Source organism: Thalassophryne amazonica, chromosome 16 (assembly GCF_902500255.1).
Source record: "Thalassophryne amazonica chromosome 16, fThaAma1.1, whole genome shotgun sequence".
NCBI classification, from domain to species: domain Eukaryota; kingdom Metazoa; phylum Chordata; class Actinopteri; order Batrachoidiformes; family Batrachoididae; genus Thalassophryne; species Thalassophryne amazonica.
Window position 1 is genome coordinate 54,318,573 of NC_047118.1, and position 12,849 is coordinate 54,331,421.

The following is a 12,849-nucleotide window of genomic DNA, read 5'->3' on the forward strand; positions in this document are numbered from 1 at the left end:
TTAAAAGCTGAAATATGAAATGCATTTTAATGTTTTACACGCAATCAGCTATAAATCTGTGATTAAGCTGATGGACTAAATTGGGGTCCAAGTAAACATGCACAAATCCAACAAACAACTTTTTAGTCTAAGATTTGCCAAGTACATATTCACAAAAAGTAATGTAAAAGTTACCACATCGAGGCAGAGTTTGACATTAATGTTGTAGCTGGATGAACAGGATTGTTACTTGTGAGCATGCATTTAAAAATCTGACTTTTCTTCAAGTCTCATGTGAAACCAGCTGAAGAATAACTACAATTTTGATAACACATTCATGTTTACAAATGTGGGAAATAAACAAATCTCAATAAGGCACATGACATTTCCTTGACGTACGGCTTAATTTATTTGACATTTAGTTCACACAAGCATCTGTATTTTGTTGCAATGATATAAGTATTGTTGCAAAAATAGCTTTTCTTCAATAGAATGCAATGAATTACCAGTTTCAATTAAAGATGCTCTTATCAAGCAGAAAGATGTGAATCATTAAAGAGAAATAAAACATGAGAGATTTAAATCTTTTTTTTAAAGAGTTTTCATAGTAGCAAAAATTATTGCTGTGATATTTGTGTTGCACTGCATCCTTGGCTGTTAAAGAATTTAAAAAGATTAACTAAAACAAGAAGTGTTTTACTTAAGTGAATTGTTCTGTAATTTATGTTTGTAGCATGGCCCAAGCAGAGGGTCACCCCTTTGAGTCTGGTCTGCTTAAGGTTTCTTCCTCAGAGGGAGTTTTTCCCTTACTGTTGTTGCTCTGGGGGTTGGTAAGGTTAGACCTTACCTGTGTGAAGTGCTTTGAGGCAACTGTTGTGATTTGGCACTATATAAATGAAAATAAATTGAAATTGAAGACGTACTGACTGTTTACATCATGATGTGACTCTTGCACTCGAATGTTTAACACACCACAAATGCATACATAAATAATAATAATATAGAACCAGTACATTCTGTTGCACACGCAGACAATGAAAGTGTTCTGGATCCATATCAATAATATCTGAATAAAGTAATTGAAGGGTAGCACTGAACTGTGAAAATTCAGTGTCAGTTAAAGACGTGGTTTATGAGTAAGTGCTTGGGATTTTGGGGTTTTGAAGGAAAAAAAAAATGTAATGTTTGAAAGCAAATTTTGCTTATTGGGGGGGTGAGGGCACTACAATTCAAAAGATTTTCATTTTGTTTGTTGCATCAGCCTCACCATGGAGTACACACCCAAAAAAAAAAAAAATTTAAAATAAAACTCAATTTTAGAATCTGATTGTTGGATTTCAATTTCTACTAGTATATTTAAACACAGATGTTTAAGACTCTTTATTTTTGGAGGTGTGTGATTTTCTCCTGCTCTGCCAGCTGCAGGAGTTGTCAGGCCTCTTGATGCAAATAGAATATTTTTCCTGTGACCATTTTCTGCCGTTATGGTTCTGAACCAAGTCGTCCGTCCACAGGCACTCCATGTTGTGGCTGATCCCACATGGGGTGGAATGGCACCGAGTGATCTGAGAACAAGAGAAGACATTGAGAACAGCGGTTGAACTAATCGGCTGGTTTAAAGGTCTGGTTTTGGTCTTATGGCACATTTGAAGTATTTACCATGCAGTCGCAGTTCTTTGCATACTGCCCACACAGGCCTTGTTTTTGGACAACAGTAAGGCTGTCCCAGAGCACCATGAAGCCACAAAGTGAGACATGCAGACTCCCGTTTGAATTCAGGTTGCCTGACAATGAGGGGAACAGACCTGAACACACTGTCAGAATAATCCTAAACAAGGAAATCAGTTTGCCAAGGAGATGTCTTAGTACCGTTTTTATTTCAGGATCCAAAACTATAGGCGCGAGGGTATAAACTGGACACAGTGTCAGTCTATCGCAGGGCCACTTATAGACAGAAACACACCCATACCTACAGTCACTTTAAAGTTTCCAATTCACCTAACCTGCCTGTCTTTGAAAGTGGAGCACGGAGTGAACCCACGCAAACACGGGGAGACGAACATGCAAAGCCACAGGACCAGGTGGGAAGAGATCCCAAGTCGTTATTTTGACTGTATCAAGAGGAAGAATGCATATAATTTTATGTCCACTGGCTGAGCATATAGGGACGTTATTATTATTTTCAATGAATTTGTCAAAATTTAGAAAAATGTAACATTTTACTACATCAGATCTCAAGAATCTGGAAATAGAAATATGAATACAAATAGTAAAATGATTCTTAATCCCAATGCAAAACAATGCAGACTGTAGTTCTGCATGATGCAATTCATTGTGAGATTTTATTTCTTTATCATTACGTCGACCACGGATGTAATAAAATCATCGGCGTTCATTTGTCTGTCACTCTATTATATTTTCACTACTATTGTAGGCACTCCATTATATTTTGGAGGTGATCCAGATCCAAATTTGGATTCTGATTCAAGTTTCACTTTATATAGGCTTTGAAGAATTTCATTAAAACTACTTCACAGATTCTCATCAAATTTGTACCACAGACTGATATTAGGGCAAGGAAGACTCCACTGAATTTTGGAGGTGATCCAGATCGGCGGATGTCAGAAATCAGATTGCTCTTGTTTTTGCATGTTTTCGTATCTACAGTTTGCATGTGATTGTGTTTGTAATGTGGTCACAGTTTTACCTGCAATGACATAATCGCCTTCAGCTGGAGTCACTCCACACGCAGCAGAAGAGTCCGCAGTGTAGAAGGCTTTGAATTCCTGGGTCAGGTTAGGAGCTTTGAACAGCTGTCAATTAAAAACAAAAAATACATTTAAAGGAAAATGACGTTTATGAACGTAGCAAATCATTTCATACTGATAAGATATGCAACATTCAGGAACGTACCTGAATCTGCGTAATCTTGTACTTCTTCAGTTTGATTCCGAATGGGCCATTTTTGTCATGAACCTCCTCATGCTTACCCACAGTCGCCCTGATAACTGAAAAGAGAGACAACAAACCACAATGACTAACAGTCACTGCATCAATACAGAAGTATCTCTATCTAATGTAGGCCCTGTGTCTCTATCTAAACATCCAACACCATCAGGAGCAGCATGGGGGCACCACAGGGGACGGTCCTGTCTTCCTTCCTATTCCCACTCTACATCTCAGACTTCAGATGCTGGTCAGAGTCCTGTCACCTGCAGAAGTTTTCGGACGACTCTGCCATTGTGGTCTGCAGCGGCACTGACCAGCAGGCCGAGTACAGGAGTGTGGTGGACAGGTTTGTGGGGTGGTGTGGACTCAACCACCTGCAGCTCAACATATCAGAGATGAAGGAGCTGGTGGTGGACTTCAGAAGATGGAAGACCCGTCCAAACCCAGTTACCATCAACGGAACAGAGGTGGACATTGTGGATTACTACAAGTACCTGGGTGTCCACATAATAAAATGGACTGGACTGTAAACACAAATGCTGTATAAGAAGGATCAATGCCAACTGTCCTTCAGGAAGCTCAGATCTTTCAATGTTTGAAGAACCAAGCTGCAGATGTTTTATCATTCGGTGGTCTCCGGCATCATCTTCTACACTGTCGTGTGCTGAGACAGTGGGATGAAATTAGCAGACATGAACACACTCACTGAGTTCATCAAGAGAGCTGGCCCTGTCCTGGGGGTTGAGGTGAAATATGCGGTGGAGGTGTCAGAGAAGAGGATGCTGAGGAAACTGCTCAGCATCCTGGACAACACCTCTCACACCCTGCATTCCATACTGATGTCCTCCCAGAGCACCTTCAGTCATAGACTGAGACCACTGAGGTGCACCACAGAAGGTCTTTCCTACCTGTGGCAATCAGACTGTATAATTCCTCCCCCTTCTACAGGACGGTTACGTAACAGAGTTATTCATCTTATGTGCAATATTATCAAACATTTTATGCAAAATATCTTCCAGTAATTTAGCTTGAATTTTATATTATTTTTAGACACTACACTTTTTGTACTTGTATTCTAGTTGACTATTTATTTATTAGTTTTTGATTTTTATTTAACTACTAACACTTTCTGTAATTGTGTATATTGAACTAAACATTGTTTCTTGCTTCTGTACTCTGGCAAAGTAATTTCCTTGGGATAAATAAAGTTGATTTTTATCTTTAGACCATCACCTCCCCTCCCTCCACATTGAGTGGAATGTATGCAGCGGGGGCACGAAGATACCTCAGGTGGGAAGGTAAATCGTTGATTAATCCATAGGTTGGTGATTTTGATCATTATGCAACTAAAAGTGAAATGCTTGTTGATCTTTTCCAGCAGTACTCTTGGACCGTCAAGTAATTTATGACAGTATCATACAAAAAAATGACCCGTGCGGTTGCCGAGCAACTCAACTGTCCAACCTCTCAGCTCCAGACTGGATTCCAGCTAATCTACTTTACTTTAGTGTAAAGACTAGACTACATGTGGACAAAGAACAGCTAGTCAAATAAACAGTGTGCATGATTTTAGGTTAATAAAAAAAAAAAAAAATCTTGAGATCATAAATACAAACACACACTTAAATTGTTGACAGTGTAGATTATACAGTAGATGTTTTTTGCATTATAATATGCAGTATTCACAGAGGAAATGATGGTTTACTGGTGACAGACTGACCAAAACCTGTAAAATCATAAGTTTCAGAAATGAAGTAAAGAGTGCAATTTTGTTACTGCTCATGTAATAAATGTGAGATTTTGCAATTTGGATTATGGTGCTTGAAAAACAAAGAGAAAAGAGGAAGAAAACAAACACATCATGTAATTGCAGAGCAATGTACAACCAGTTTCCTCCTCCAGAAGCCACAAAGTGGTCAAAGGTCAAAAATGGAAAAAAAGAAAAAAGTAGATTTTTTTCAGCCCCCCAGATAAAATCAATTGAATGTTGCCTCTCTTTTTTTGGACCGTATGTTGTACTGTGTTACAGGCAATTCCTTTTTTTTTTTTAATTAACTACGGCAAAGTTAACTCTGTCTTTACAGTTCTCAAAACACGAAGCTGCTGGACAGAAATTATGATCCATCTCTCTCCAGCAGAATAAGAATCGATGCACACAGCGACGTGTGAAAGAAGGTCCTGTGAGCACTTACACACGCTTGTTTCAGCTCAGAAAAGGTCAATCTGGACCTCTGACTGCTATGGCAAGAGCAATGGGAAAATAGTGAAATCCCAAAGCATTCAAATTACTTAAAACATAATAGATTTTGTTTCATCAACAAGAGGCAGGATCTTCTTTCCACCCAAATGTCTTCTTGTGCCAACACATTAAAGCGTCTGTCAGCAAGATGCTGCACAAATTGACAAATATTTAGCCATTTCATCTTCCCACGCTAACCCAGTGGAAAAAGAGAAGCCTTTGAATATGTCAGCTCCTCCTGAATATGTCAGCTACTCACCCCACAGGAACCTGAGCAAAGAGCAGTTTAAGCAGTTGGACAAACTGGTGACTTTTGAGACTCGTTAGCTTAAGATCTGCATTGAACGCAGCAACAAAGTGTTTTTTGGGAGGTAAAATAACTTTGTTGTGGCCTCTGACAAAGAATTGACTTGTGATTTATTAAAGAAGTCAAGAAATCTCTTCATTGGTCACACACAGGGGCGTAACCCAGGGGTGCACTACATCACCCCTCATCCCCACATATATATATATATATATTTTTTTTTCAAAGGACGTAACCCTGTCCTGAGCCGTCAACTCCACCAAGGCAGTGCTTATTAATGTGCACTTTTTTACAAAATGCTCCTATCCCAAGGTATCTTCCAATCAGTGTTTACATTTTACTCTGTGGATACAGAATGTACCCTTCAGCATTTGCATTGACCTGTAGAAAATGGCAATGGCATGATTTATAATTAAGGTTATGATTAGAGATCATTTTAAGGAGATTCACAATCCTTTGAAATTCACCTACTGCATCCTTATAGCTGTAAGGTAAAAAGATTGAGTTGAGCGGTTATACTAACTGCCGTCCAGAGCCGACCAGAGCAGACCAGAGCCGTCTTGTCCAGACCAGAGCAGTCCACACAATAATGGTTATCAATATAGTAATAAAAAATGCAATTTTTTGCCATCAGTTACAGTAATCTTTATTTTCAACATCACTTTAATAGGCAGGAAATAAAATTATGTTAGCAGGGCCTAACTGGGGTCCGAAGGGGTACAGACCAGATGCCAGTTTCAACACCATCAAGATGAACTTTTTAAACTGCCCTCTGGTCGGTCATTGTATCAAATATTACCCTCTGGTTGGCCTTCATTTGTAGTGTGCTCTGTGCTCCAAATGTTGTGAACAGTTATTGTATTGTAACTTAAATTTTATAATGATAATTTCAACATTATCAAGATGAGATTTTTCTGCCCGCTTACACTCCAATATTATCCTCTGGTCTGCCTCATTTGTAGTGTGCTCCATGCTCCTAATGTGATAATAATAAAATATGTAATGCCCACACTCCAGTTGGTCATAGTTGGTGAATTTTGCTCCGCTGGTCGGTCTTTGTACTACAACCCCTGGCAATAATTATGGAATCACCAGCCTCGGAGGATGTTCATTCAGTTGTTTAATTTTGTAGAAAAAAAAAAAGCAGATCACAGACATGACACAAAACTAAAGTCATTTCAAATGGCAACTTTCTGGCTTTAAGAAACACGATAAGAAATCAGGAAAAATAATTGTGGCAGTCAGTAACAGTTACTTTTTTAGACCAAGCAGAGGGAAAAAATATGGAATCACTCAATTATGAGGAATAAATTATGGAATCACCCTGTAAATTTTCATCCCCAAAACTAACACCTGCATCAAATCAGATCTGCTCATTAGTCTGCATCTAAAAAGGAGTGATCACACCTTGGAGAGCTGTTGCACCAAGTGGACTGACATGAATCATGGCTCCAACACGAGAGATGTCAATTGAAACAAAGGAGAGGATTATCAAACTCTTAAAAGAGGGTAAATCATCATGCAATGTTGCAAAAGATGTTGGTTGTTCACAGTCAGCTGTGTCTAAACTCTGGACCAAATACAAACAACATGGGAAGGTTGTTAAAGGCAAACATACTGGTAGACCAAGGAAAACATCAAGGCGTCAAGACAGAAAACTTAAAGCAATATGTCTCAAAAATCGAAAATGCGCAACAAAACAAATGAGGAACGAATGGGAGGAAACTGGAGTCAACATCTGTGACCGAACTGTAAGAAACTGCCTAAAGGAAATGGGATTTACATACAGAAAAGCTAAACGAAAACCATCATTAACACCTGAACAGAAAAAAACAAGGTTACAATGGGCTAAGGAAAAGCAATCGTGGACTGTGGATGACTGGATGAAAGTCATATGCAGTGATGAATCTCGAATCTGCATTGGACAAGGTGATGATGCTGGAACTTTTGTTTGGTGCCGTTCCAATGAGATTTATAAAGATGACTGCCTGAAGAGAACATGTAAATTTCCACAGTCATTGATGATATGGGGCTGCATGTCAGGTAAAGGCACTGGGGAGATGGCTGTCATTACATCATCAATAAATGCACAGGTTTACGTTGATATTTTGGACACTTTTCTTATCCCATCAATTGAAAGGATGTTTGAGGATGATGAAATCATTTTTCAAGATGATAATGCATCTTGCCGTAGAGCAAAAACTGAAAACATTCCTTGCAAAAAGACACATAGGGTCAATGTCATGGCCTGCAAATAGTCCGGACCTTAATCCAATTGAAAATCTTTGGTTGAAGTTGAAGATAATGGTCCATGACAAGGCTCCAACCTGCAAAGCTGATCTGGCAACAGCAATCAGAGAAAGTTGGAGCCAGATTGATGAAGAGTACTGTTTGTCACTCATTAAGTCCATGCCTCAGAGACTGCAAGCTGTTATAAAAGCCAGAGGTGGTGCAACAAAATACTAGTGATGTGTTGGAGCGTTCTTTTGTTTTTCATGATTCCATAATTTTTTCCTCAGAATTGAGTGATTCCATATTTTTTTCCCTCTGCTTGGTCTAAAAAAGTAACCGTTACCAGTATGTTTGCCTTTAACAACCTTCCCATGTTGTTTGTATTTGGTCCAGAGTTTAGACACAGCTGACTGTGAACAACCAACATCTTTTGCAACATTGCATGATGATTTACCCTCTTTTAAGAGTTTGATAATCCTCTCCTTTGTTTCAATTGACATCTCTCGTGTTGGAGCCATGATTCATGTCAGTCCACTTGGTGCAACAGCTCTCCAAGGTGTGATCACTCCTTTTTAGATGCAGACTAATGAGCAGATCTGATTTGATGCAGGTGTTAGTTTTGGGGATGAAAATTTACAGGGTGATTCCATAATTTATTCCTCATAATTGAGTGATTCCATATTTTTTCCCTCTGCTTGGTCTAAAAAAGTAACCGTTACTGACTGCCACAATTATTTTTCCTGATTTCTTATCGTGTTTCTTAAAGCCAGAAAGTTGCCATTTGAAATGACTTTAGTTTTGTGTCATGTCTGTGATCTGCTTTTTTTCTACAAAATTAAACAACTGAATGAACATCCTCCGAGGCCGGTGATTCCATAATTATTGCCAGGGGTTGTAATTACTGGTACAATGATGCTTCTGGTCGGCTCTGGTCGGTAATTAGTAGGACCCGAGTTCAGCCCTTTGGGATCAAATTGAATCTGCAATTCAAATGTTTGCCTCCGTATTTTCCTGAGCTGACCAGCATCAAAAAGCCAAACTTCTACTTACACCTCTGGTGCACTACCTGAGTTTAGGATGAAGAGAATGTTTTCGAAGATTATAGCATTTTGAATGTGAAACTCTGGTTCTCATGAAACATAATGACAGCTCTCTCTCTCTCTCCCTGTAATGAGCTGAGTTATATTTGTGTTTCTTACCCACGTCTGCGTCACAAAAGTACTGCTGAGGATGTTTTGGTAAGCATTTGCAGGCTTCAGCCACCTCTCCGTCCCTCCAAAGAAACAGGACGATCAGCGTCACGAAACACGTCTTCACCGTCCACGACATTTTTTATAACTATTACTGAATTAAGACAGACAGGTGGCAAAGAAAAGTTCAACACTAGGAGAAAAAAAAAATGAATAAAAATTGTACAAGGTTTCAGTAGGAAGGAAAACAAAACAAAAAAAAAAAAGATAAGTTTAAGAGACAAAGTTAAAGAAGGTTGAAATTTGCTGTTTTCGGCTGCCGATGGAGCGCTTTAATAGAGCAGCCGGGGGGCGGGGTCATCGAACTCAGCCAATCAGAGCGATGCTGTGGAGGTCCGCATGACTGTTACCGATGACATAACTCGGGGCATTTATTGATTACATTAGTCACCGTCATCCCGCTACTTAAAAAAAAAGTTTCTGCAATAGTCAAAGAAATGATGCATTTAATTATAAAATAATGCTAAATAAACGAAAAGATACATACATACATATATATATATATATATATATATATATATATATATATATATATATATATATATATATATATATATATATATATATATATATATATATATATATATATATATAAAACCGTTATTTGGGTTAGGGTTCATCTCAAATTAAAATCCTTGTTTTGCAAATAAAAACAAAAAACTTCCTTCCTTGATCAGGTGGTGAAAACCTTGATTACATTTTCATTGCATTTGCAGGAGATCAACAAAAAAATGATACATTTTTTTTAAAATGTGAAATATATTTTAAAGTACATGTTGAATTTTTTTTATTCCCATAAAATGATCTTTTGTTTCTTATAATGTGTGACCATCATAAACTCAGAAACAAACTAATGAGCTAAATAAATAAATATGAGCTTTTTAGTGGCTTGATATTATTCTTCAAAACAGCATGCAAAGCAAATGTGTCAACCCAGAAATCATAATATTTGGACTTGCAATGAAGTGCACCAAGTTGCTATAATAATCATACATGAAGTGTTTTGAAGATAAAAAAATTACAAAGTGTTGTCGAACAAAGTTAATAAAAACATAAAATTACACCAAATAAGCCATATACTTCACATTTTTTAAACCTATTGACTGTCCTCCCTTAACTTCTTCAGATTTTTTAAAGATGGGTTATTTGAGAGAATAAGACATGCTGTCTCTCTGCATATTTTATTGCTAGAAAGTTGATAGTAAAAAAATTTTCTTATTATGATGAAATTACATCAAGTAAAGAACACTTTTGAATGGAAGTCAATGTTCATCACAGGAATTATAAATTTTAATCAATCATTTAATTTGACCGTGTTTTCCCTTAAAGGACCGTATTGTACATTTTGTTGTTTATGCCCATCCTCTAATTCATTTTCACGCTCTAATCCTTTTGGTGACAGAAGACGACACAACAGCTTTTTCCACTGTATATTCATTGAGGCAGGTTGGGCAGCATGGTGGACAAGTGGTCAGTGTACTTGCTTCCAAAAACAGAAGGGTTCCAGGTGGTCAAGGTCACCCGTGACCATTCTCCATGTAATGTGGAGTTGGGTCATGAAGGGCATCCAGCGTAAAACTTGTGCAAACACATAGGATCTGCTGTGGTAACCCCAAGTGAAAAGGGAGAAGCCAAAAGAACTTATTGTTCAGTGAGCCAGGTCACTGGTTTACATTAGTTTTAACAATTTTTTGAACAGCAAAAAATAAAAAAGTAGGAGTTAAAAGACCTTTTTATTTCTTCTGGTGCAACATTAAAATAAACTTTTCTCATCTTTTTATGAAGGTTTCTTCAGTAGTAAAATACAGGACAGCAGACAATACAACCGTTAGGATCCAGTTTTTCCTCATATGAAGAACATAAACTGCTTCCATGGTGATGGCAGATTGGAAACGAAACAGAAGGACAAACAGTTATCCCTAGATAATCTATGTTTTTTTTCTAGGATAACATGTGCTGATCTTAAACACAAACAGAACCTTCAAGACTGATGACTTTTTTTAATCATCTCAGCAATGACGTTCATGTCACTAAGTCCTCAGCCTTTGAGATGGAGAGACATGTGAGAACAGCTCATGGTTTCATGAGGTCAGTGGACGGAGGTGATTGGAGACACAGATACCTTTGCAAAACAACAATGTTCCAAATATTCAGAGTCCTGATGTTTTTTTGTGTGGTGGTGAGACTTGGACACTAGCCCCTGAGCTAAAGCAATGACTGGATGTCTTTGGTGTCCAAGGATCCTCCAAAGAAATGTAGACCCAAGTGGCACCAGCTAGTATAATGTCAGATAAGACATTATGGGCTTGAGGACCCCAGCTACTGGAAGAGGACAAGAGGACACCAACTGAACACCCGACTGTGACAGATAGATGGCTACTTACTGGAAGTGGGAATAGACTGGTTGTCAGGCTGCGTGGTTGTCATCCAGGACCCAAAGTGGTTCCATTGTGTGGTGGATGCAGTGACACATGGTACCAGGCAGACCTAACCTGACCTGAGCCATATTTATGAATAATGTATTATTATTATTATCACAAGCAATATTAAATTTGCACATCAGTGAAGTGGCGGGTACTGTTTCTGCTTGTGTGTGTGTGTGTGTGTGTGTGTGTGTGTGTGTGTGTGTGTGTGTGTGTGTGTGTGTGTGTGTGTGTGTGTGTGTGTGTGTGTGTGTGTGTGTGTGTGTGTGTGTGCATCTCAAATAAAAATCCTTGTTTTTCAACTAAAAACAAAAAACTTGATTTTTTGATGAAGTGGTGAAAAGCTTGATTACATTTTCATAGCACTTGCAGGAGATCTGCAAAAACATGATGAATTTTAAAGTGTAAAACACATTTAAAAACATGTTGAATTATCAATCACTTGTTTTAATAATTACTGTATGAAATGGATTGTTAGAAGATGTATGATTTGGTTTTTATTCTCATAAAGTCACCTTTTGTTTCTCATAATGTGTGACCATCATAAACTGAGTAACAAACTAATGAGCTAAATTAATAAATGGGAGATTTTTAGCAGCTTAATATTATTCTTCAAATCAATAAGCAAAGCAAATGTGTCAACCTAAAAATCATAATATTTGGACTTGCAACAAAGTGCACCAAGTTGCTATGATGATGATAATAATTACAATTGCCGGAAATTGTCATGCGGACAGATTGGGTGCGGTGCACAATTTGGCCTATTTCACGGCCGTCCACCACACGAACCACCAATGGGCGTGAAAGCTGATCAAATTTCAGATGGAGGGACCTGGCAATTTTTGTAATTTTTTAAAAAAATATTTAATTACTGTTCTCTTTACTGGAGCACGTACTGATGCTGGTCTTTCTGACGTATTAGTCTGCTCATTGTTTGTGGCTTTAATTTCATGAGAGTGTTGATGCATGAATGTAAGTTATAGTAATGAAGCAGCAGGACCTTTGTGGCCGGGACGATGGTGGGGATCGAACCCACGCGGCTCGCACAAAAGACAGTTCCTCTACCAGGTCAGCCAAAGGGGAACTCCCCGTTAGCCAAGCTAGCGGGAACGTCTTTTCAATTGGGACCCGGAACTTTCATCCCGCTACACATCTCCCCACTATTTTTGACTTCGTCCCGAAGTCACAGGTGCATGTTAGCATACTCTGTGATCCACATCCTGTTCGTGACGCCAGATTGAAGCAGCAGGACCTTCGTGGCCGGGACGATGGTGGGGATCGAACCCACGCGGCTCGCACAAAAGACCGTTCCTCTACCAGGTCAGCCAAAGGGGAACTCCCCGTTAGCCAAGCTAGCGGGAACGTCTTTTCAATTGGGACCCGGGACTTTCATCCCGCTACAGTAATTACTACATGTCAATAGGAAGGAATGCACAAGCAGAGGCGAAGTGGACAGAAGTGACGTTATCACTT

The 12,849-nt window shown here is 38.6% G+C and overlaps 1 protein-coding gene across 1 annotated transcript; it reads right to left on the minus strand.

Moving 5' to 3' along the window:
• Positions 1–1,221: 1,221 nt before the first annotated feature.
• LOC117527541 (metalloproteinase inhibitor 2-like) lies at positions 1,222–9,104 on the minus strand. The gene is made up of 5 exons (XM_034189934.1): positions 8,903–9,104; positions 2,893–2,987; positions 2,687–2,792; positions 1,639–1,763; positions 1,222–1,544 (listed from the first exon to the last, which is right to left on the minus strand). The coding sequence occupies exons 1-5, from the start codon at positions 9,030–9,032 to the stop codon at positions 1,350–1,352; spliced, it is 651 nt and encodes a 216-aa protein (XP_034045825.1). The 5' UTR covers positions 9,033–9,104; the 3' UTR covers positions 1,222–1,349.
• Positions 9,105–12,849: the final 3,745 nt, after the last annotated feature.

Bases quoted from the DNA above. Each gene is read 5' to 3' on its own strand.
- LOC117527541 (XM_034189934.1), bottom strand. From the start codon at position 9,032: ATGTCGTGGACGGTGAAGACGTGTTTCGTGACGCTGATCGTCCTGTTT. The intron at 2,988-8,902 runs GTAAGAAACACA...CTCTCTTTTCAG, and splicing joins CTTTTGTGACGCAGACGTGG to TTATCAGGGCGACTGTGGGT. The intron at 1,764-2,686 runs GTAAAACTGTGA...CCTCATTGTCAG, and splicing joins AGGCGATTATGTCATTGCAG to GCAACCTGAATTCAAACGGG.